The sequence below is a fragment of the Nomascus leucogenys genome, unplaced genomic scaffold, assembly GCF_006542625.1.
Source record: "Nomascus leucogenys isolate Asia unplaced genomic scaffold, Asia_NLE_v1 Super-Scaffold_241, whole genome shotgun sequence".
NCBI classification, from domain to species: domain Eukaryota; kingdom Metazoa; phylum Chordata; class Mammalia; order Primates; family Hylobatidae; genus Nomascus; species Nomascus leucogenys.
In genome coordinates this window covers 362,021-386,899 of record NW_022095767.1, presented here as the reverse complement: position 1 = coordinate 386,899, position 24,879 = coordinate 362,021, and the positions used below count along the sequence as shown (strand labels likewise).

General features: G+C 51.7%; 1 protein-coding gene across 5 annotated transcripts in view; it reads right to left on the bottom strand.

Moving 5' to 3' along the window:
- Nucleotides 1-24,879, bottom strand: part of ZC3H4 (zinc finger CCCH-type containing 4) — a 49,531-nt gene that overhangs the window by 7,389 nt on the left and 17,263 nt on the right. For all 5 annotated transcript variants that reach the window (XM_030807852.1, XM_030807853.1, XM_030807855.1 and 2 more), the window contains 11 exons: nt 23,147-23,366; nt 22,727-22,837; nt 18,761-18,983; nt 15,190-15,344; nt 14,108-14,204; nt 13,847-13,986; nt 13,135-13,245; nt 10,696-10,807; nt 10,028-10,137; nt 763-1,124; nt 188-531 (listed from right to left, as the gene is read on the bottom strand). In XM_030807852.1, the coding sequence (XP_030663712.1) occupies nt 188-531; nt 763-1,124; nt 10,028-10,137; nt 10,696-10,807; nt 13,135-13,245; nt 13,847-13,986; nt 14,108-14,204; nt 15,190-15,344; nt 18,761-18,983; nt 22,727-22,837; nt 23,147-23,366 (1,985 nt within the window). The remainder of the gene's footprint in view (nt 1-187; nt 532-762; nt 1,125-10,027; nt 10,138-10,695; nt 10,808-13,134; nt 13,246-13,846; nt 13,987-14,107; nt 14,205-15,189; nt 15,345-18,760; nt 18,984-22,726; nt 22,838-23,146; nt 23,367-24,879) is intronic.

Here is a 24,879-nt window from a genome sequence, read left to right as displayed (position 1 = left end):
AATACTCCTTTCTTCAACAGAATAATAAATCCTATGTCACTGAAAACATTCAACCATTAAATGGGACAGAGATGGAGTCATGCTTTCGAAGAGACTCGGACGAAGGAAGAAAAATCCCATCTCCCCGACTCTGCTCCACTGTGTAAAGCCTGCAGCCCCAGGCAGCCACACCTGGAGCCCCGCATACCTGCATCCCCCAGGAGTCCGGGCTCCATCTCCATGCCCTCCTGCTGCTGATAGAAGTTTTCATAGAAGTTCTGGGCTGGCGGGATAGGGGGCATCATTCCAGAATGTGGGGAGTCTCCAGGGCCGTAGGGCATCATTGGAGGGCCACCAGGGCCCATGGGTGGGCCAGGATTCATGCCAGGGCCCATCGGCATGTCCGGGTGCATGTCCGGGTGCATGTCCGGATGCATGTCCGGGTGCATGTCGGGGTGCATGTCAGGATGCATTGGACCGCCCATTGGCCCTGGGGGTCCCATGTTGGGCCCAGGGCCTATTGGCCCTGGAGGTCCACCGGGTCCAGGGAACCTAGAAGGGGGAAAAGGTGCCTGTGAGGGAAGCTGCCGAGGAGGGTGGTGGCCACACCCCAGAGGAGAGGCAGAGGGCTGCAGAGCCCAAGGTCATGGGCCCCAGACCAGGACCCCCCGCAGCTGAGGAGAGAGGCAGGAATCTACCCCAGCCAGGCCTGCCCTAACAAGAGGAGCCTGGCTGGGCCCAGGACAGCGCCCCCTGCCTGCCACGGGGGTCCAGGGCACTCACCTCACACCCAGCTTCTCAGCCAGCTGTCCCGTGGGCCGCACCACGATCTCAAACAAGGAGGGGATCTTCTTGTTGTACATGTCCTGCTGCTGCAGTTGCTGTGGGGACAGCGGCTCATGCACTGGCATGGGCATCTGAGGGGGCCCGGGTGGTGGGGGAGGGGGAGGGGGCGGGGGCGGGGGGCCACCCTGCATGGGCCTGCCATTGGGAGAGGTTGGAGCCTGCGGGCCAGGGGGCCGAGGAGGGGTGGGCAGGAGGCCCACACCAGGGGGTGGTTTGGGCAGGGGGTTGATGCCCTGCTTCTTCAGTTCCTCCACCTCCTTCTCGTCCTCGGCACCTGCTTCTGCATCATCGGCCAACATCTGTGGGTGAGAAAGAACAAAAGAAGGTGTGGACAGGGTCAAGATGGAAACGGACCTCTCCAGGTCTGAGAGCTGAAGTTTATGAGGAAAAGTCCATAATACAAGGACCTTGAGGTCTAAAGGCATAAAGCTAATGACCAAAATGGCTCTGTAACAAAAATCATCATCAGCCACCTCTCTGTTCCACTCTCGGGGACCAGCTGGCCGGGGGGGGGGGGGGGCATTCCTGCTCTATGGCAAAATACATATAACAAAGCATACTGTTTAACCATTTAAAATGAATGATTTGGCCAGGCGCAGGGACTCACATCTGTAATCCCAGCACTTTGGGAGGCCGAGGTAGGTGGATCACTTGAGGCCAGGAGTTCAAGACCAGTCTGGCCAACATGGCAAAACCCCGTCTCTACTAAAAATACAAAAATTAGCCAGGCATGGTAGTGCATGCCTGTAGTCTCAGCTACTCAGGAAGCTGAAGCAGGAGAATCACTTGAACATGGGAGGCAGATGCTGCAGTGAGCCAAGATCACACCACTGTACCCCAGCATGGACAACAGAGGAGACTCTGTCTCAAAAATAAATAAATAATGCCAAAGGTGTTGGCTCATGCTTGTAATCCCAGCACTTTGGCAGGCTGAGGCGGGCAGATCACCTGAGGTCAGGAGTTTGAGGCCAGCCTGGTCAACATGGTGAAACCCCGTCTCTACTAAAAATACAAAAAAATTAGCCGGGCATGGTGGTGGGCACCTGTAATCCCAGCTACTCAGGAGGCTGAGGCAGAAGAATCGCTTGAACTCGGGAGGCGGAGGTTCCAGTGAGCCGAGATCATGCCACTGCACTCCAGCCTGAGCCACAGAGCCAGACTCCATCTCAAAAAACAAAAACAAAAACAAAATAAAATGAACGATTCAGTGGCATTTGGCACGTTAACAATGTTATGTAACCACCACCTCTATATAGTTCTAGCACATTTTCATCACCCCCCAAAAGAGACCCTGTATGCACTAAGCAATCGCTCCCCACCCTCTACCCCCAGTCACCGGCAGCCACTCTGCTTTCTGTCTCTGCAGACCTGCCCCTGCTGGACAGCTCCTGCGAACAGATTCATGCGCTGTGTGCGATGGGTGCTTTCACTTAGCAAAATGCATCTATCTCCAACAATGCTACATCTATCAGTATGTCACCCTGTTTTTTATGGCTGAATCATATTCCACTGTCATGTTTGGATTTTAAGGGCCTCTGATCTCAACTCCTGACCATGACCCTCAGGGCCTAAGAGCAGGGGTGGGTGTCTGGGTATCTGACTGGGCAGCTTCCTGGCAGCTTCATTTCCTCCCACGATCCCGACTCCTCCACCCCTACCACCCAGCCTCATTTCAGTGCCATGAGAGGCCAAACTCTCCCCTACAGGGCCAGGACCAAGCTTCCCCCAGGTTTTTATTTTTCCCGTTATTCCCATGTGGCTCAACGTCACTCAACTGTTGAGGTCCCTCATTAGATGTCAATTCATAGTGTCTGTCCAGTCTCCTGTATTCACTACTGGGGCACCAGGAGTTCTCTGCCAACACTGCCTATGCCTTGTCAGATTATTCAGTCATTCCCATGTTCATCCTGGCTCAACCTCCCCATCAACTCCACGAGGGCAGGACTGTTTCTTCCCTGCTATATCCCCAGGGCCCCCACGAGAACTGATACAGGGCAGATGCCCAATGAGTGAATGAGAAATGTCAAAATCTCAACTGGACTAGAATGTCTCATCAGTTAGGATCGTGTGCAGAAAAGTGAACACAGGAGGCCTGGCTGCTCTCCTTGGAAGGCCTGCTTGCAAGGCTAGGCCTCGGCTGGTGTCTGGGAAGCTGGATTTTGGAAGGGCTCCCAGCATTCACTGTCCAGTAAGAGGGGCTCACTGCATCTAAACTGTTTCTGCAACCAATGCAGTTTGTGCTGAACGCCTGCTTTGCCCCCTCAAATCTGGAATTTTGGTCCATGCCGGGCAGAGGCTGCCTAGGTGAGCGGCCCTAGTGAAAACCCTGGGCGCTGAGCAAGTCTCCTCGCAGACAGCATGCCACTCGCGCTGTCACAACTGGAGGAGGGCAGCGTGGCCCCTGTGAGTCCACAGGGAGAGGATGCGTCTGCTTCCTCCAGGCACCCTCATGTACTGATTCCTGGGGCTGAGTTTGCCTGTGTCCCTTCACCGCAGTAACATCTTGGCCGTGAGTCCCCCAGCAAGTTGCTCTGGGTCATCTTGGGGACCCCAGCACAGATCCCTTAGTGGGTCCTAACATAGGGTCATCAGGATAAACTAGTCCTGCCCGTCTGCCCAGGAACAGCAAGGGGGACAGAAACAAGACCCCCTGGTGGGGGTTGTGCATTCGCAGTTTTCCCTTCTCCTAGCCATTAGCAATGGTATCTGGACCCTGGAACCCCAAGGTCCAACAAGAATGTGGATTCATGGGGAAGGGGTGGAAAATGACGCAGTGGAACCCCTCTGTCCTTCTGAGCCCTGCTATTCCAGGGGTGGTCAGCATGTGAACCAGCAGCGCAGGGGAACCTGTGGAGGCAGAATCCGCATTCTGCCCTTGGAGTGTGGGCAACGCCACCTGAGATAAGCCTTGCTGGGAGGGCCCATAGCCTTGCGCCAGCTGCTTTCAGCACTGCCATGGGCTCACTTCCTCCTGGCCCAAGGGCCCTTCCTCAACTGTGTGTGGGGCCATAGCTTGCGCTGCATCTGCCACCCTGCATCTCCCTCCTCCTCCTCCTCTTCAGTCCCGACTGCCGCACATCCTGGGGCCGCCGGTGACACCTCCTCACGGAGCCTCTTGAACGTCTGCCTCGTGAATAGAGCCCAGCTAGAGTCCTGGGCTCCCACACTTGTTCTTCACGGCCTGATCCCTGCGTGTGTGCGCGCACACACACATGCACACACACACTCACACTCCCCATGTGTCATCAGCATCTGCCCAAGGACCCAACCCTGCCTCCTCACCACCCCCAGTGCCTGGCACAAACAAGGCACAGAGATTTATTGAGTGAACAACTAAGCAAGGAATACAAACTAATGCACTCTGCCCTGCATTCCCTGGAATCCAGAGGCTGGGTCCAGTGCAGAGGAGAAAGGAGCTCAGGCCCTGAGTGGTTGACTCCACCATGGAGTCAACTGCAGAGTCAACCCAAACTGCCCATTGGTCCTGCCAGCACAGACCCTGTAGAGGGCACCTCTGTCCCCGGCCCCTCCACCAGCAAAGACACCAGCTGAGACAATTAGCACCCCGCTAGGTGCCAAAACCTCTCTAGCGAGGACAGACTATCAGTGATCAGAGTTTCCAACAGTCAGTCACCTTCTGCAAGCAATAAGTAACACTTGTAGAGGTGCAGAGGCATGTGGGCTGAGCTCCATCAGGCCATGTGAATAAGCTCCAGGCCACTGGTCACCAAGCTGTTGCCCCAAACTGGAAACAGCTCAAATGTCCTTCAATGGATGACTGGATAAACAAACACAGATCATCCGCTCAGTGGGACACTACACAGCAACAAATGGTAATGAACTGTTACTTGCAACAACGGGTGAATCTCAAAGGCTTCATGCCAAGTGCAAGAAGCCAGACTCAACACATGCACGCGTGTGCACACACATACACACACTCACACTCTTAAAGCCTGTTTACCCCATAATTCTATTTATATGATTTGCTTGAAAAAGCAAAACCAAAAGACAGACCCTGATCCACGACTGCCAGGCACTGGAGATGTGGGGTGGCATTTACTATAAAGGACACAGTGGAGATTCTGGGGTGACGGAATGGGTTTCCTAGATCCATCTTGTGGGGTGGTGACATGACTCAATGTGTTTGTCAAAACTCATAGAACTAGGCCGAGCGCGGTGGCTCATGCCTGTAATCCCAGCACTTTGGGAGGCCAAGGTAGGTGGATTACAAGGTCAGGAGTTCAAGACCTGCCTGACCAAGATGGTGAAACCCTGTCTCTACTAAAAATACAAAAAAATTAGATGGCCGGGCGCAATGGCTCACACCTGTAATCCCAACACTTTGGAAGGCCAAGCCGGGCGGATCACGAGATCAGGAGTTCGAGACCAGCCTGACCAACATGGTGAAACCCCGTCTCTACTAAATATACAAAAATTAGCTGGGCGTGGTGGCACACACCTGTAATCTCAGCTACTCAGGAGGCTGAGGCAGGAGAATCGCTTGAACCTGGGAGGCGGAGATTGCAGTGAGCCAAGGTTGTACAACCTGCCTGGATGACAGAGCAAGACTCCGTCTCAAAAAATAAATAAATAAATAAATAATAAATTTAAAAAAAAATTAGCTGGGCGTGGTGGCGGGCCTCTGTAATCTCAGCTACTCAAGAGGCAGAGAATTGCTTGAACCTGGGAGGCAGAGGTTGCAGTGAGCCAACATTGCACCACTGTACTCCAGCCTGGACGACAGAGCGAGATTCTGTCTTGGAAAAACAAACAAAAAAAAAACTCACAGAACTATATATCAGGTACGGTGGTTTATACCTGTAATCCCAGCACTCTGGGGGGCCTGCAGGTGGATCACGTGAGGTCAGGTGTTCGAGACCAGCCTGGCTAACATGGTGAAACGCCGTCTCTACTAAAAATACAAAAATTAGCCAGGCGTGCAGCAGCCGCCTGTAATCCCAGCTATTCAGGAGGCTGAGACAGGAGAATCACTTGAACCCAGGAGGCGGAGGTTGCAGTGAGCCGAGATCGCATCACTGCACTCCAGCCTGGGCAACAAGAGTGAAACTCTGTCTTTTAAAAAAAAAAAAAAAAAAAAAAGGTACCAAAGAGGACACACAAAAACATATAGATAAAATGCTAAGAACTGCTTAAAGCACTCAGATAAATTTAGAAGGTATGGATTTTCAGCTAGGCATGGTGGCTCACGCCCGTTATCCCAGCACTGTGGGAGGGGCCAAGGCGGGCGCAGATCACCTGAGGTCGGGAGTTCGAGACCAGCCTGACAAACGTGGAGAAACCCCGTCCCTACTAAAAACACAAAAAATGAGCTGGGCGTGATGGCACATGCCTGTAATCTCAGCTACTCGGGAGGCTGAGGCAGGAGAATCACTTGAACCTGGGAGGCGGAGGTTGTGGTGAGCCAAGATTGCGCCACTGCACTCCAGCCTGGGCAACAAGAGCAAAACTCCGTCTCAAAAAAAAAAAAAGAAGGTATGGATTTTCAGGAAAGGGGTCTGTGTGCATACTCCCAAGCAGAAACCTACAACCCTGAGTTTTTCAAACATCAAGTTTTGCTTCCAGAAAACATTGCTCTCTATAGAATTTACTTTTAATGGACTCAAGTATCATTATACTTGATCTCTGTTGGCTTCACAGGTGCCCACTTCCATGAAGCCAACGGAGATCAAATATAATCCCAATGCCACTTAAAAATTTTTTTTCCAGCCGTTGAAACTACACACAAAAAGCCCCCTTAAAGTATCTCTATTTTTTTCATTATTTATTTCCTAAAATTATGTTTGGAGCTAAATGAGATATATTATTAAAATTAATTTCACGAGGCAGGTGGATTATTTGAGGTCAGGAGTTTGAAACCAGCCTGGCCGACATGCTAAAACCTCATCTCTACTAAAAACACAAAAATTAGCCAGGCACGGCCGGACGTGGTGGCTCACACCTGTAATCCCGGCACTTCGGGAGGCGAAGGCAGGAGAATCGCTTGAACCCAGGAGGCGGAGGTTGCAGTGAGCAGAGACCATGCCACTGCACTCCAGTCTGGCAACAGAGTGAGACTCCGTCTCAAAAAAAAAAAAAAAAAAAAATTAGCCAGGCACAGTGGCGCACACCTGTAATCCCAGCACACTTTGGGAGGCCGGGGTAGGTGGATCATCTGTCAAGGTGGGTGGATCAGGAATTCGAGACCAGCCTGGCCAACATGGTGAAACCCTGTCTCTACTAAAAATACAAAACTAATCAGGAATTTAAGACCAGCCTGGCCAACATGGTGAAACCCTGTCTCTACTAAAAATACAAAACTCAGCTGGGCATGGCGGCTGGCGCCTGTAATCCCAGCTACTCAGGAGGCTGAGACAGGAAATCACTTGAACCTGGGAGGCAGAGGTTGCAGTGAGCCGAGATGGTGCCATTGCACTTCACCTGGGCAAAAGAGTGAAACTCCGTCTCAAAAACAAACAAACAAAACTTAGCCAGGTGTGGTGGTGGGCACCTGTAATCCCAGCTACTTTGGAGGCTGGGGCAGGAGAATCGCTTGAACCCGGAAGGCAGAGGTTGTGGTGAGCAGAGATCGTGCCATTGCACTCCAGCCTGGACAATAGCATGGTGAGCAGAGATCGTGCCATTGCACTCCAGCCTGGACAACAGCAAGACTCCATTTCATTTCCTTTTTTTTTTTTTTTTTTTTTTTTGAGACGGAGTCTCGCTCTTGTTACCCAGGAGGCTGGAATGCAATGGCACGATCTCGGCTCACCACAACCACCGCCTCCCGGGCTCAAGCAATTCTCCTGCCTCAGCCTCTCGAGTAGCCGGGATTACAGGCATGCACCACCTTGCCTGGCTAATTCTGTATTTTTAGTAGACATGGGGTTTCCCCATGTTGGTCAGGCTGGTCTTGAATTCCCAATCTCAGGTGATCCGTCCACCTCAGCCTCCCAGAGTGGGGGGATTACAGGAGTGAGCCACTGCGCCTGGCCAGACGCCACTTCAAAAAAGAAAAAAAAATCAATTTCACCTGTTTCTTTTTACTTTTTTTTTTTAATGTGGTTACTGGAAAATTTTAAATGAACGATGTGATTCTGTGGTGCTCCTGTGGGCAGCACTGGCCTGAAGCACAAACTTGGAGCCTCCAGCAGGGGGCAGTCCTCAGTCAGAGATCAGTGAGTCCTCCCAAGTAGACGTGAGGCCTGACTGGCCACTGCATCCCCTGTCAAACAGCTCAGACTCTAGGTATGTACCGATTACATAACCCTGGGGCAGGCCAGGTGCGGTGGCTCACACCTGTAATCCCAGCGATTTGGGAGGCCAAGGTGGGCGGATCACAAGGTCAGTAGTTTGAGACCAGCCTGGCCAACATGGTGAAAGCCTGTCTCTACTGAAAATAGCTGGGCACAGTGGCGCGCGCCTGTAGTCCCAGCTACTCGGGAGGCTGAGGCAGGAGAATCGCTTGAACCCGGGAGGTAGAGGTTGCAGGGAGCCGAGATTGTGCCACACTCCAGCCTGGGTGACAGAGTGAGACTCTGCATCAAAAAACAAAACAAAACAAAAAAACCCTAGGGCAGCAGGCTCCCCAGAGGGACTTGCTTTTTCCTACAGGCGCCCTGCCAACGAGGAATGGACATTCTCCTACGTCTGCTTGCATGGGGCTTCCCCTGCACCCCTCACAGGGGTGCCCATCACCAGTTAACAAGACAGTCACTGACAGATGGACTCTGGAAGCTGGCAGATGTGCTGATGCCTTGATCCTTTCCACTGTCAAAAAAAATAGCCAATCTCCTAGAACCTCCTGTAAACTAGAAGGCAGGAAAGCTTCATTTGAAAGGACAGCTGTTCCCGTACCCACTCACTCCCCAGATGAATCGGGAAACTCAGGACTGATGTTTGGGTATTTAACCCTAACCCAAGGTCCTCAGCCTGACTCCTGAGGGAGGACAACTGATGCCAGGGGTTGTCATTTCAAATGTCACCTGGCTAGTGGGGAAGCCCTGACACCTCCCCCAAGGGAGCCTTCCCCTTTAGAGACCCCTCTATTTCTATTAGAAATAGAAAATAGAGACTTCCCTCTATTTTCTCTAATGCATAATGGGGGCCCTGAGAGTTGCAAAGAAACGTTTGACTTTTCCACCAAAATACAATCCTTGCCTCTTCTTTGTGTATCTTTGGTTTTTTGTGATCTTTCTTGGAGATGGGGTCTTGCTCTGTTACCCAGGCTAGAGTGCAGTGGCATGATCATGGCTCACTGCAGCCTCAATCTCCTGGACTCAACAGATTCTCCCACCTCAGCCTCTCGAGTAGCTGGGACCACAGGCATGTGCCACAGTACCTGGCTAATTTTTTTTTTTTTTTTTTTTTTGAGACACAGTCTCACTCTGTTGCACAGGCTGGATGGAATGCAGTGGCATCATCTCGGCTCACTGCAACCTCTGCCTCCTGAATAGCTGGGACTACAAGCATGTGCCACCACAATTAGCTAATTTTTATATTTTTAGTAGCGATGGGGTTTTGCCATGTTGGCCAGGCAGGTCTTGAGAACCTGGCCTCCCGTGATCTGCCCGCCTCAGACTCCCACAGTGCTGAGATTACAAGCGTGAGCCACCACACTCGGTTAAGTTTTTTGTAATTTTTTTTTTTAAGAGATGGGGTTTTGCCATGTTGCCCTAAGCTCAAGTGATCTGCCTGCCTTGGCCTCCCAAAGTGCTGGGATTATAGGTATGAACCACTGCACCCAGCCCAGCCAATTTTTTTTATTTTTAGTAGAAACAACGTCTCACTACATGCCCAGGCTGGTCTCGAACTCCTGAGCTCAAGTGATCCTCCTGCCTTGGCCTCCCAAAGTGCTGGGGTTACAGGTGATTCGTGTATCTTTGTGTATTGTGGGCTCTCTCTAAATGACACCTAAGAGATCACGATTCATGCTTGGAGGCGCATCAGGCAGTATTCCTTTCATTTGCTCATGCCCCCGGGGAAACAGCAAAAGCCTGTCCTGGCCTAAGACAAGACACGTGTGACCACCTCAACTCCCTGCAGAAGAGGACACAGTGCCCAAGTCCTCCTTAGAATGGCCCAATTCCAGATCGACCAAACTGGGAACTGCAGACGCTGGACAGGCAGGCCATAGCACTGAGGCCATGGAGTGCACATGTCCCAGTTCCTGTAGCTGTGGGCCCCGTTACCCTCCGGACATTACCTTATCCAAGAGCTCCCTCGTCTCTTCGGTCAGAGGGTCGTGGGAAAACATGCAGTCGTCACCATTGATGCAGTTCCCAGTGGTGTGGTACAGCTTACACGGGAAATCACGTTCATGGCAAATTAAGGTAAATGCTTCATCTCACAGAACGCCCCCCTCCCCCACCGCAGACCCAAGGCAGAATCCAACTCCCTTTGTTTTCGAGATGAGAAATCTGAGCCCAGAGAGGTGAGGCGAAGTGCTAAGGGCTGCTCAGTGGGTTGGCAGGAAACCCATGGAGAGACCCTGGCACTCCAGACTGCAGGGCACTTCCAGCCCCACTACACTGGCTGGGGGCTGCGTCCTCAGATGGTCAACCAGACTAGGGAAGTTAAACGACTTGCCCAAGATATAAAACCACCTGGAAGAATCTCAGCCAATGGTACGGGCCAGTCTTGAGAGCCTACGTAAACAGAACACGCTCCACGTGCGTCTCAGTTTACTCCCTGGAAGGATGGGAAAGGCAGACCCCTCTGAGGGCGGACATGAGTGTTAAATGAGATGGAGACTCACAGAAAGCTCTTGGCACAGAGAGAAAGCACAGTGAAGGAAGATCAGCTGTTACTACCATCAAGGAGCAGAGAAGTTCTGCGCCCTCATTCAGACCAGATGCTGACACTAAAGGATATCGTGCATATAGGGGCAGTTCTCAGCTCTGGCACAAAATCCAGTGATGTAAAACTTGCACAGTTCTCGCTTCTTTGGGAGTTCAATGTCATGGCTAAAATTACAGTGGTCTCCCTAGAAGAGAAGCAATGAAAACATAAGGTGGTGGCGTGAGAAGCTCTTGCTTACTTCTGTCTGCAAAGGGAAGAAATACTCTGTCACTGCTGGTGCATGGAGGGTCCAATGACAGAAACAAATCCCCCTTAGGAAAGGAAAACAGGTCTAGGAAGGACAGGTCCCAGAGGCTGTTGGAACTAATTTTTTTTATATTTTTTTGCAAAGACAGGGTCTCACTATGTTGCCCAGGCTGGTCTCAAACTCCTGGGTTCAAGTGATCCTCCCACTTTGGCCTCCCAAAGTGCTGGGATTATAGCCATGAGCCACCAAGCCTGGGTACTTCCTCAATTTAAAGAAAAGCCTTTTGTCCATTCTTCTTTCTCCCAGCCCTTGGATGTGATGCTTGGAGGCACAGCAGCCACCGTGTAACCATGAGGACAAAAGCCACATGTTTAAAGATGGCAGAATAGTAAGCAGGAATGAGCCTAGGTCTTCCAGGGTGCCCTGACCACTGCGCTGCCAGCTACTGCCCACCCAGCTCCAGACTCCTGGTTCTGAGAGACAAATGTCTATGTGTTGAAGCCAATTTTGTTAAGTTTTCCTTTATTTCCAGTTGAACACAATCTCAGCGACGTAATACCTAGGTGAGATCCGGGATTGTGTTCTCCATTCCTCATCACTCAGTCCTCAGGAATCACTCACCGTAACTGTGAACTGAAGACAGAAGCTCATCTGTCCCCCTAACTCTTACGAATGCCTATTCATTTGTCTGATTTATTTATTTTTGAGACAGAGTCTGGCTCTGTCGCCCAGGCTGGAGTGCAATGGCACAATCTTGACTCACTACAACCTCCACCACCGGGGTTCAAGTGATTCTCCTGCCTCAGCCTCCCGAGTAGCTGGGAGGCTGAGGAAGGAGAATGGCATGAATCCAGGAAGCAAAGCTTGCAGTGAGGCAGAGCTTGCAATGAGCTGAGATCGCACCACTGTACTCCAGCCTGGGCGACAGAGAGAGACTCCGTCTTAAAAAAAAAAAAAAAAGAGAGAGAGAGATGGGGTCTATGTTGCCCAGAGTGTATTCATTTGTTTTTGCTTATATGTATTTCAAGTTTCTCAACAGAATAAAAATTGCAACTACATAAGAAATACTGCCTGGGCCGGGCGCAGTGGCTCACGCCTGTAATCCCAACATTTTGGGAGGCCGAGGTGAGCGGATCACCAGGTCAGGAGATCAAGACCACGGTGAAACCCTGTCTGTACTAAAAACACAAAAAAATTAGCCGGGCGTGGTGGCAGGCGCCTGTAGTCCCAGCTACTCGGAGAGGCTGAGGCAGGAGAATGGCGTGAACCTGGGAGGCGGAGCTTGCAGTGAGCCGAGATTGTGCCACTGCACTCCAGCCTGGGCGATAGAGCGAGACTCCGTCTCAAAAAAAAAAAAAAAAAGAAATACTGCCCGGGCACGGTGGCTCACATTTGTAATCCCAGCACTTTAGGAGGCTGGAATCAGGAGTTTGGGACCAGCCTGGCCAACATATCGAAACCCCGTCTCTACTAAAAATACAAAAATTAGCCGGGTATGGTGGCGGGCACCTATAGTCTCAGCTTCCTGGGAGGCTGAGAATCGCTTGATCCCAGGAGGCGGAGGTTGCAGTGAGCCGAGATCACACCACTGCACTCCAGCCTGGGTGACAGTGAGACTTGGTCTCAAAAGAAAAAACAAATTATTTTATACACAACATTATTTGTTTGAAGCATCTGTTTCTTCCCAAGACAGATGCAGGGGTGCAGTGTGCCCTCAGCACACATCTGCTGGTGTCTGTTGCTGCCTGGGATACTGGGGTAAGAAGCTGCCGGCTGAACTAATACTGGGTTATTATACTAGTTTCCTTCAGAACTCTGTGGTCATTGGTCCATCTCTGACATTGAACTTTGCTATGAAGTCCAACGTTAACCTCATCCTCCCCTCCTCTTCTATTTGGATGCTTTAATCATTCCCCATTCAACCCTGAAGCTCAGTAACTTCACCAGGATATGCTGCTTCTTTGCATTCACATCAACCTCCATAATTAACGTTTCAGGCTATATGGATTGGTTGAAAATTTTGGCCAAAAACTTCCCCTAAAACCAAAAGTCCTCATCTTGCTGTGGGTCCTCCTCACTCTGAAAGGTAACATGAGTCTTTCAGGCCCCCCAGGCAGCTCTCAGTATCAGCAAGTGTCCACAAGGAAAAGCACCACACAGTCACTCCCACCCACCCTCACCACGGCTCCAGAACATTCTGGAAGCCGTGTGTCCTCTGGGGGCTGCTGGCCTAGAGGTGCCCAGGAGCTTTCAGCGCTCCTTACCCAGGTGCAGCGCCCTTCCACGAAGTACTTGCAGATGACTTTGCCTTTCTTGTCCGACTGCTGGTGGGGCTTGTCATGGTCACGACTCCGGTAGCCTCCACCACCACCGTCCTGCAATGGATAGGGTGTGGATGTAAACGGGGATGAAAAGGAAGGGTAGAGATGGGATTGGGGTTAATAAGCACGGGAGAAGGGGATGAGGACTCTCTTAAGACCTCACAAGAGCACCGATGGGCAGGTTTCATCTAACACTGAGGCTGCGTGCACATTTAAGCCCCACAGTGTGGGGTGTTGGTGCCTGGTGAGGAAAAGCTCTAGCCGTTGGAGCCGTTAGCCACTTACACCTCAAGCTCCACACAACTGTGGAGGAACACGTCCACCACACCTAGAGGTGGTAGCATGGGCCTCCCTGCAAAACCTTCCAGGGCTAACTGGATGGTTCACCTAGAACCTTCTGAACCTCAGAGATGTGTTAGGTATGGCTGCAGTTGCTGCTAATGACATGGTTTCAAACACAGGGTCTCAGCAGCAGCACATCTCCCCAGGACGCTAGTTATCACTGGTTATGCTGGTCAACACTGGCCAGCCCTTTGGGGGGTGGCTGATGGCAGCAAGGGGGACAGGATCAGCTTCACAGAACGACTCATTAAAGGGAAAAAGGGCTAAGAAAGGATGTTGGCCCAAACATCAGATCAGAGTGGAGTCAACTCACGCCCATGTCGTCATCATAGAAGTCTTCGTCATCATTCATTCCGCCCTTGTTCATCCCTCCTCGGCTGCCACCTCGGCCTCGGCCCCGGCCCATCCCTTTCCCTCGACCTCGGGAGCCCCTGCCACGGCCTCGACTTAGCCCTGCGGAGGGGAGACGGTGTTAAAACCTGCTGACCACACCCTCCCCACGCCCAGGACTAGATTCCAGCAGCTGCTGGAATCCCTGCCCCACCCAGAGTGTCCTCTCCAGGCTCCTGCCCACCTCGGCCTCGGCTGTCCTTGGAGCGGCGGTACTGGTTCAGCTCCTTGGAGTACTCGTCATAGTCGTCGTCTCCCATTGGCTCCTCACTCTCTCCATACTGGAATCCGCAGAGAAGAAGGCAGGAGAGTGTCAGGTAGGGAGCAATGAACACTGTCCCAACCTACACACTGCCCCTTTTTGAAGGATGGTGACCATCCAGGGGACTCATACCATAACCCGTCTCCACACAGCCGGACGACAGGTGGTCCCAATCCTTCCCACTGCAGTCTTCATTCTGAAGACCTGACCCAACAGGCAAACCCAGCATGGAGCCTCCCTACGTACACATCGCTGTGCGGCTCCAAAAGGGAGTGGGCAGTGGACTGTGGACCGGTGTGGAAGGTCTGTGGGTAGGACCAGGATGGCAAGTGCAGTGCACCTGCCGCTCCTCCTCCTGGGTGGGAGCAGGGATGAAGGACCATGTGCCTGGCTGAAAATGTCTCTAGAGGACTTTCAGGAAACTTCTCTCTAGTGACGGGATGTTTTCACAGCACATCCTGTGATACCTCTGATACCTCTTCTTCTTCTTCTTTTTTTTTTTTGAGATAGAGTCTCGCTCTGTCGCCTAGGCTGGAGTGCAGTGGTGCGATCTCAGCTCACTGCAACCTCTGCCACCCGGGTTCAAGTGATTCTCCTGCCTCAGCCTCCTGCATGAATAGCTGGGACTATAGGCGCGTGCTACCACACCCGGCTAATTTTTTGTATTTTTAGTAGAGACAGGGTTTCCCCATGTTAGCCAGGATGGTCTCCATCTCCTGACCTCGTGATCCACCTGCCTCAGCCTCCCAAAGTACTGGGATTACAGGTGTGAGCCACCACACCCGGCTGATACCTTTTCTACTTTAAACCACATGAAGGTTTTATCTATTCCAAAATGATAAATGAATATTTTTAAACGCATACATCTGCCCTCTGAGGCTTCCTTTCCTTCAGAAGGCCGTATGTCTTCCTACCTTAGCCTCACAGCCTCTACCAGCAGTGATCATGCCCCGGAAAGCCCACCAGCCTCACCCCGACGTCCCCAGGGCCAGAGGAAACCTTACGTCCATCTCTTCCTCGTAGAAATCCTCTTCGTCCTCCGGGTGGTCTCCTCCCATAGAGCCTCTGCCCCTGCCTCGGCTGCCCCTGCCCATTCCGCGGCCTCGTGATCCTCCACGGCTTCCTCGGCCCCTGTAGCCCCGGCCCCGGCCTCGGCTGCCTGCATGGAGATTCAGATAGTGAGCCTCCAGCGGAAGCAGATGCCACCAGCAAGAAAGAAGACAACCCACTTTTTGCTCCTGAAGTCAATCACTTCAGCCTCCTCCTCCTCCTCCTCCTCCTCCAAGAAGCCTTCCTAGGTGCCCCAGGTAGGCTAGTGGACCCTCTGGTTCTCTCAATGGGGGTCCCTCAGCATGCTGGACACACAGCTACTCCAGTACTCACTCCCCTTCCTCACAGGGACTTGTCCACTTAGAACTGCACTGTCCAATATGGCAAACATCAGCCCACGGGCTAATGAGCAACTAACATGTCTGGTCCAAACTACAAGATGCTAGCCTTGAAGTCTGACAAGACTAGCTAGCCCTGTAGTTTGGACTTGTGATTTAGACAAGAGTCCAAAACACACACTGGACTTCAAAGACTTAGTTAAAAAAAAAGAGGCTGGGTGTGGTGGCTCATGCCTGTAATCCCAGCACTCTGGGAGGCTGAGGTGGCCAGATCACCCGAGGTCAGGAGTTTGAGACCATCCTAGCCAACATGGTGAAATCTTGTTTCTACTAAAAACAGAAAAATTAGCCAGGTGTGGTGGCGCACGCCTGTAATTCCAGTTACTCAGGAGGCTCAGGTGGGAGAATGGTTTGAAACCGGGAGGCAGAGGCTGCAGTAAGCTGAGAATGTGCCGCTGCACTCCAGCTTGGGCAACAGAGCGAGACCCCATCACACACACACACACACACACACACACACACACACACACACAAAAACGCAAGTGAGAAAGAATATAAAATATCTCATTTGTCTAATTTGATTACATGTTGAAGATTTTAAACATATTACGTTGAAAATAGATTATCAAAATTAATTTAATTGGTTTCACTTTTTTCTTCACTTAAAAAAAAAAAAATGAGTGGCCAGTTGCAGTGGCTCAATCCTATAATCTCAGCACTTTGGGAGGCCCAGTTGGGCAGATCACTTCAGAACAGGAGTTTGAGACAAGCCTGGCCAACATAGCAAAACTCCATCTCTACTAAAAATACAAAAAATTAGGCCAGGCACAGTGGCTCACACCTGTAATCCCAGCACTTTGGGAGGCCAAGGCGGGCGGATTGCCTGAGCTCAGGAGTTCAACACCAGATTGGGCAACACAGTGAAACCCATCTCTACCAAAAATGAAAAAGCCAGGCGTGGTGGTGCAGGTCTGTAATCCCAGCTACTGGGGAGGTTAAGGCACGAGAATTGCTTGAACCTGGGAGGCGGAGGTTGCAGTGAGCCAAAATGGTGCCACTGCACTCCAGCCTGAGCCACAGAGTGAAACTCTCTCTCTAAAAAAATAAATAAATAGGCTGAGCGCAGTGGCTCACACGTGTAATCCCAGCACTTTGGGAGGCTGAGGCGGGCGAATCACGAGGTCAGGAGATGGAGACCATCCTGGCTAACGTGGTGAAACCCCGTCTCTACTAAAACTACAAAAAATTAGCTGGGCGTGGTGGCAGGTGCCTGTAGTCCCAGCTACTCAGGAGGCTGAGGCAGGAGAATGGCGTGAACCCAGGAGGCGGAGGTTGCAGTGAGTCAAGATCGTGCCACTGCACTCCAGCCTGGGCGACAGAGTGAGACTCCATCTCAAAAAAATAAATTAAATAAAAAATAAATAAATAAATAAATAAGCTGGGCATGGTGGCACATGCCTGTAATCCCAGTAGTACTTGCAGGAGTGAGGCACAAGAATTGCTTGAACCCGGCCGGGCGCGGTGGCTCACGCCTGTAATCCCAGCACTTTGGGAGGCCAAGGTGGGCGGATCACGAGGTCGAGAGATCGAGACCACCCTGGCCAACATGGTGAAACCCCGTCTCTACTAAAAATACAAAAAAAGCCGGGCATGGTGGTAGGCGCCTGTAATCCTAGCCACTTGGGAGGCTGAGGCAGGAGAATCGCTTGAACCCTGGAGGCGGAGGTTGCAGTGAGCCGAGATCATGCCATTACACTCCAGCCTGGGCAAAAAGAGTGAAACTCTGTCTCAAAAAAAAAAAAAATTGCTTGAACCCAGGGGGCAGAGGGTGGAGGTTGCAGTGAGCCTAAATCGTGCCACTGCACTCCAGAATGGATGACAGAGCAAGACTCTGTCTCCCAATAAACAAAAAAGACTGATGGGATCTCGTCGTGTTGCCCAGGCTGGCCTCCAACTCCCGGGCTCAAGTGATTCTCCCGCCTCCACCTCTCAAGTAGCTGGGACTATCCAGTGTCCTTTTCACTTTTTAAATGTGGCTACCAGAAAATGTAAACAACATGGTGGCTTCCAATCTATTTCTACTTGACAGCACTGATCTAGGATCTCCCCAAAGCACGGGGGCTGCCCCAGGGAGGTGTCCAAGAAAGACTGCTAGAAGAACGAATGGGCCGGGCGCGGTGGCTCACGCCTGTAAATCCCACCACTTTGGGAGGCCGAGGCTGGCAGATCACGAGGTCACGAGATCGAGACCAGCCTGACCAACATGGTGAAACCCCGTCTCTACTAAAAATACAGCGTAGTAGCACATGCCTGTAATCCCAGCTACTCAGAAGGCTGAGGCAGGAGAATTGCTTGAACCCAGAAAGTGGAGGTTGCAGTGAGCCGAGATCGCGCCACTGCACTCCAGCCTGGCGACAGAGCAAGACTCCGTCTCAAAAAAAAAAAAAAAAAGAATGAATGAACAGCTACTCAACAAGCTGGGCCTCAGGCAGGGCTCACAAATCTGAGAACCCCTGCACTGGAAGATTCCAAAAGCCACTCTCAGGCTGGGCAGTCTTTCTGGCAGGAGATGGTTCGACAGTTCTTTTTTGTTGCTGTTGTTGGCCAGGCTGGTCTCGAACTCCTGACCTTAGGTGATCCGCCAGCCTCGGCCTCCCAAAGTGCTGGGATTACAGGCATGAGCCACTGCATTGACAGAGATATGTTCTAAGAGGCTAGTGAGGGCTACTGTGTCTCTGGTTCTCAAGCCTCCTCCACCTTCCTCCCAAAGGACACAGGTTAAAGGCTCAGAGGTGTGGCAGTGGCAAGGACTGCGGTCACACCTTGTCAGGTGACGGGGCTGGGAGAATGGGGGAACACTGCTATGGGGTGTGGCAGCCAGCTGTCAGTGACCCTGGCCCAGGTGAGAGAGAAGCTGTTCCCTTCTCCCCCAACAGCTGACCAGGAAGTGACCTTTCGGGCACACTGGCCTTCTCCCTGCCTCACACCAGCCTGGTGCCACCCCAACCACAGCCCAGCGGGTGATCTCGACGGTCTCCTGTGCCATGCACATGCAGATCCCGGCCCTTCTTTGTACACTTATCCCAACCCTAAGTGACCAAATTTGAGGCTCTGTGAGACCAGGCCACCCGGGTTGACCCGGGTGGCTCCAATGCCCTGGAGGAGAAACTGTCAGGGTGGGGCTCACCTCGGCCTCGACTGCTGCCCTCTTTGGCACGCCGGTACTGGTTCAGCTCTTTGGTGAAGTCGTCGTAGTCCTCCTTGCCCATGTCCTCCTCCTCGTCGCCCTCATATTCCCCATACTGCTCGTTCTCATAGTCCTCGTACATGCCGTAACTCTTGCTGTCCATCTTGGAGTAAGCCTTCTTGGGCAGGGGCGTGGCATGTGATGGTGGGTACTGCTGGTGGGACTACGTCCCAGAGATGGGGAGAAGAGGTGAGCCGGATCCCACAGCCACGGGTGCAGACTACCAAGATACCCAGGGTTCCCTAAACGAACATGTCTGTCGCTACTGTCCCAGGGTTGCACTGCTGGTCCCCAGCCCCTCTGGGGACTGGTTCTCATACCAGGGAGTGGGAGTAGCAGCTGGCCCAAGTGTTTCTGTTCTTCATAAAGGGCCAGAGCTAGAAAAAACAGAACCACAGACCCCTGATCCCTGATAAACGAAGGGGAGGAGAAGGGAGCATTTCCCAGGGATGCAGAGCAAGCACACGGACAGGGGCCTGGGAAGCAGGCGGGGGCTGCTCAATCACAATTTTCCTAGGGCCCTGCAATTCAATAAATGGCCTGCTTGGCAGCCAGACTAGACAGCCCTCTCAAATGACGCTTTCCAAAGTGTGGCAGTGCCAAGTGGTACTAGAAGAAGTTAAAGATACTCATAAAAACGAAAGCAACCAAGACATCCTTCAACAGGTAAATGGATAACAAACTGGTATATCCAGACAATGGAGTAATGATGAATATGTAACAATAAAGTGTGTATTGGGCAAAACCCAAAGAACTACACAACCCCAAGTAATAACAACGTATCAATACCGGCTCATCAGTTGTAACAAAGTTACCACAACAATGCAAGACATTGGTAATGGGAAACTGGAGGCAGGGAAGGGGGCAGTCCAAGGGGAGAAGGGAACTCTACTACTACCTGCTCAATTTTGAATAAACTTAAAACAGCTCTAAAAAATAAAGTCGGGGGGCTGGGTGTAGTGGCTCATGCCTGTAATCCCAGCACTTTGGGAGGCCGAGGCAGGCAGATCACGAGGTCAGGAGACGGAGATGAGCCTGGCCAACGTCGCGAAATGCGATCTCTACTAAAAATGCAAAAATGCAAAAAAAAAAAAAAAAAAAAGCCGAGTGTGAGGTGGGCACCTGTAATCCCAGCTACTTGAGAGGCTGAGGCAGGAGAATTGCTTGAACCCGGGAGGCAGAGGTTGCAGTGAGCGGAGATTGCACCACTGCACTCCAGCCAGGGTGACACTGCAAAACAACATCTCAAAAAAATTAAAATAAAGTCCAGGCACAGTGGCTCACACCTGTAATCCCAGCACTTCGGGAGGCCCAGGCAGGCAGATCTCTTGAGGTCAGGAGTTCCAGACCAGCCTGGCCAACATGGTGAAACCCAGTCTCTACTAAAAATACAAAATGAATTAGCCGGGCATGGTGACAGGCGCCTCTAATCCCAGCTACTCGGGAGACTGAGGTATGAGAATCACTTGAACCTGGGAGGCAGAGGATGCGGTGAGCCAAGATTGCGCCACTGCACTCCAGCCTGGGCGACAGAGTGAGACTCCGTCTCAAAAATTAAAATTAAAATTAAAAAAATAATAAAGTTGAGCCAAGCGTGGTGGCTCACGCCTGTAATCCCAGCACTTTGGGAGGCCAAGGCAGGCAGATCACAAAGTCAGGAGTTCGAGACCAGCCTGGCCAACATAGTGAAACCCCGTCTCTACTAAAAATACAAAAAAAAAAAAAAAAAATTAGCCAGGTGTGGTGGTGGGCGCCTGTAATCCCAGCTACCTGAGAGGCTGAGGCAGGAGAATCACTTGAGCCTGGGAGGCGGAGGTTGCAGTGAGCCGAGATTGTGCCACTGCACTCCAGCCTGGGCGACAGAGTGAGACTCCATCTCTAAATGAATGAATGACTGAATTAAAAAGTTGGCTGCACATGGTGGCTCATGTCTGTAATCCCAGCACTTTGGGAGGCCGAGGTGGGCAGATCATTTGACCCCAGGAATGTGAGACCAGCCTGGGCAACATTTTGAAACCCCATCTCTACCAAAAGTACAAAAATTAGCCTTGGTGTGGCGGCCCATGGTTCTTAGGAGGCTGAGGCAGGAAGATCACCTGAGCCCAGGGAGCTCGAGGCTGCAGTGAGGTGAGATCACACCACTGCACTCCAGCCTGGGCAACAGAGTGAGATCCCATCTCAATAAATAAATAAATAAACAATAAAGCCCACTAATTTTAAAAAATCCATATTATAGAAAAACAGGACAATGCAAAATACAGCTAGATACACAGACACACATACAAGTACTTTAGCAGATCTTTAAAATGCCTCCAGCTCTAGTTCATGAAAAGCATGCAACGTTCCCTCCATTTCCTGCCTCCCTCAGGTTTGAAGGCCGAACCTACACCAGTAGATCAATCTCAACTATGGTATTAGAAAATGAATCATTTGTTGTGATGGATGATGCTGGGTCATGGGATACCTGGGACAGCTTTGAAGACCTACTAACTTTAAAACATTTCTCAACTGGCCGGGCACTGTGGCTCACGCCTGTAATCCTAGCACTGTGGGAGGCCAAGGCAGGCAGATCACCTGAGGTCAGGAGTTCGAGTCCAGCCTGGCCAACATGGTGAAACCCTGTCTCTACTAAAAATACAAAAATCAGCCGGGCAAGGTGGCGCATGCCTGTAATCCCAGCTACTCAGAGGCTGAGACAGGAGAATCGCTTGAACCCAAGAGGTGGAAGTTGCAGTGAACCGAGATTGCCCCACTGCACTCCAGCCTAGGTGACAGAGCAAGACTCTGTCTCAATAAATAAATAAACAAGACAAAACATTTCTCATCCAAACCTGGACACCCAGGTGCCAACGAATACTCGGTAAAGTAATCATAAGATGATTTGCGGCCGGGCGGTGGCTCACGCCTGTAATCCCAGCACTTTGGGAGGCCAACACAGGCGGATCACTAGGTCAGGAGATGGAGACCATCCTGGCTAACATGGTGAAATCCTGTCTCTACTAAAAACACAAAAATTGGCCGGGCGTGGTGGCGGGTGCCTGTAGTCCCAGCTGCTCAGGATGCTGGGGCAGAAGAATGGCGCGAACCCAGGAGACGGAGCTTGCAGTGAGCTGAGATTGCGCCACTGCACTCCAGCCTGGGCGACAGAGTGAGACTCCGCCTCAAAAAAAAAAAAAAAAAAGATGATTTGCTTTTCTCTTATGGGATTTTCTAGGGGAAGAAATGGTATACAAACAGAACAAATAATTTAAATTGCTGCTTGAAAGGAGAGCGACATTGGCCGAGTATCTAACCTCTGCCTACTGGCCACTTGGGAACATTTCATTCTCTTGCCAATTTCCCAAAAAGGTCATTTGTGAACAATGGAAGCCAGTCAGCCATGACGTGGACCAGTCAGCATCTTTCTCTGAGACATAAAGGGCCTTGCTAAGGCCGCACGGAGGAGGCTTGAGAGCATGCCTCATGGAGGTCAGCTAGGGCCTGGGTTCAAATCCCAGCTCCTCTACTTCAGAGCTGGGCAACCCTGTTGAAATTTTCTTTTCCTTTTGAGACAGGGTCTTGCTCTGCCACCCAGGCTAGAGTGCAGTGGCTGATCATAGCTCACTGCAACCTTAAACTTCTGGGCTCAAGGGATCTTCTCACCTCTGCCTCCTGAGTAGCTGGAACTACAGGCATGCCTGGTTAATTTTTTTATTTTTTGTGGGGTCTCACTTTGTTGTCTAGGCTGCCTTGTTGAAATTGTCTAAGTCTCAGTTTCCTCACTCATAAAATGGGGATTAAACTAATACCTGATGGCCCAGGACTGAAAGTCACATAAAATGCCCAGAACACAGCAAGTGCTCAAGAAACACAAGCAGTTGAACTCCTCCCGGCCCCAGAGCTCAGCAGGGCACGCCAGTCACTCACCGGCGCATACGGGGGGCTGTACTCTCTGTACTTGCGGTGCCCTTTCTCACTGGGGCTGAAATCCGAGTCATCTGAGAAGTCAGAGAAGTCATCGCTAGAAGAAGCATGGCGCTGTAATGACAGGGGAAGGAGACTCAGCAACCCCGCTGCAGGCGGGCCACTCGGGCGCAGTCAGCCTCAGGACAAACTATGCTGGCATGTGCCGCAGGGCTCTGCGCTTCACCTGAAACACCTCACCTGGGGCACTTAGTGGCAACGGAGCATAAGCTACCAACTCTTTTTAAAAAGGTCTTTATCCAATTTGAGATAAGCAAAGGCATTAAGAGTGCCCTCTGGGGCGAAGAGCAAAAGCTCAGCCCCTGGGGCTCTCAGCCAGGCCCGATGCCAGGCAGTGGCAGTCCCAGTGAATCTCGGACCTACTTTATGCTTGGATTTCCTCCTCTTCTTCGACCTCCTTTTCTCTTTCTCCCGCTCTTTCTTCCGTTTCCGCTTCAGTCTCCTGTGGGACTTCTCCTCGTCCGAATCACTGTGATGCTTCTCCCCCTTTTCTTTCCGGCTTCTCTCGGGCCCTCCGGAGGTATCCTGGGTCTCCTCTGCCCCATCATCTTCCAATTCGCCTTCTTCCAACTCTCCATCTTCCCTACAAACAAACCCCAATCCCACCATGAACACAGGGTTTGAGAGGAGACCTCCTAGGGCTCTGGGCTGGCCAAGGCTGACAGGAACCGAGGGCCTGACTGCTATGAGCGAAGTGAGACCCTGGGAGGACATGGGGGCCATGGCCTCTTGTTCCATCCCTTATCCTCCCCCTGAAAGAACTGTGCTTGCTCCAGTCTAACCTGGCTGGGGGAGGGGTGGGAGTTTAAGGGCATTACCACTAACACCGGTACACATCTACGCCAGATTTCCCAACAGGACTAGTGTTCTTAGAAGAAGAAACCGACAAGGTGCTGTGGTCACATAAGTGGGAAGAGCCCCATCTTGGGGATTCACAGTGCTTAACGCTGCAAAACTTCCAGGAAGCCCCACAGTCCAGAAACCCACACAGCTCTGCTGTGAAGCACTTGGGGCACTTCTAAACCTTGCTTGACCACAGAAGTACCTCTCCCAGGCAGCACAGACCCGCATCCCCTCCCTCCCAGGCCCAGGATGGCCTGCTGGGCCCCAGGCCCCAGTGAGCTGGGCATCAGTGCCACCTGAGGCTGAGGGCGGTGGCTGTGCACCGTGGAGAGGGCCTTGGTTCTGAACAAGGGGTGGCCCCAAGCTACCTGGGACCCACCCACAGGCAGGCCTGGGCTGTGGCCTGAGAACCCTCAAAGTACTTTATTATAAAAGCCCCATGAGAACCGCTGGAAACAGGCTCAGAGTCCCAGGTCACCAGGTCTGACCCACCCTCGTCAGTCCCACAACTCTGGGCTGGAGGCAAGCAAACACTGAGCAGCTGGAGGACGGGGGGCGGATCCCAGGCCCCTCCTGAGGGCCTCACATGATACCGGCCCTGCTTTCTCTCCCTCCTCTGACTCACCTCCAGATTCTGGAACCCCTTCTCGCTCCCCATCCTACACTCTTCCAATTCCCCCATGTCACCCCAATCTCCAGGACTTTAAAAGTGCTCTCCAAACATGACAGAAACTGCCCAGGGGACATTCTGCATATGTAAATATCTATGGGGTGGGGTAGGAATGAGGGAAGAAATTGGGTTCAGGAGGGGGAAGCTGGAAAAAGAATCCAGTTTTTGAGCCAAATCCACAGACACAGTGTTCACAAGTACAGGAGTTGGTAAAGGAAAAAAACAATTTTTTTGAATATTTTTAAAAAGCTCCCAAAGTTCCCCATGAATGACCACAAAAAAGGTTGCGTGAGAGCATCCAACTCCTTCCGTCTCAATTAACTAGGACACAAAGAGAAGTGATGTAAGGAGGAAACGTCACAAGCTCAGGCCCCAAAAGGTTAGGCCACAAATGGAGCTATCTCTGCGGAAAGGCCCGCAGCTGCCCAAGTGGGAGCCAGTGCATTAGGCGTGTTTGCCTGAAGGTTCCAGGGCATGTGGCAGACTCCTCCCAGGACCCTCCACTGTCCTTTCACTTATGTCCCTCCCTTTGTCTGCCTCGGGGCTGCTACCCAAACATCAAGGAGCGCCTCAAGAGCAGCTT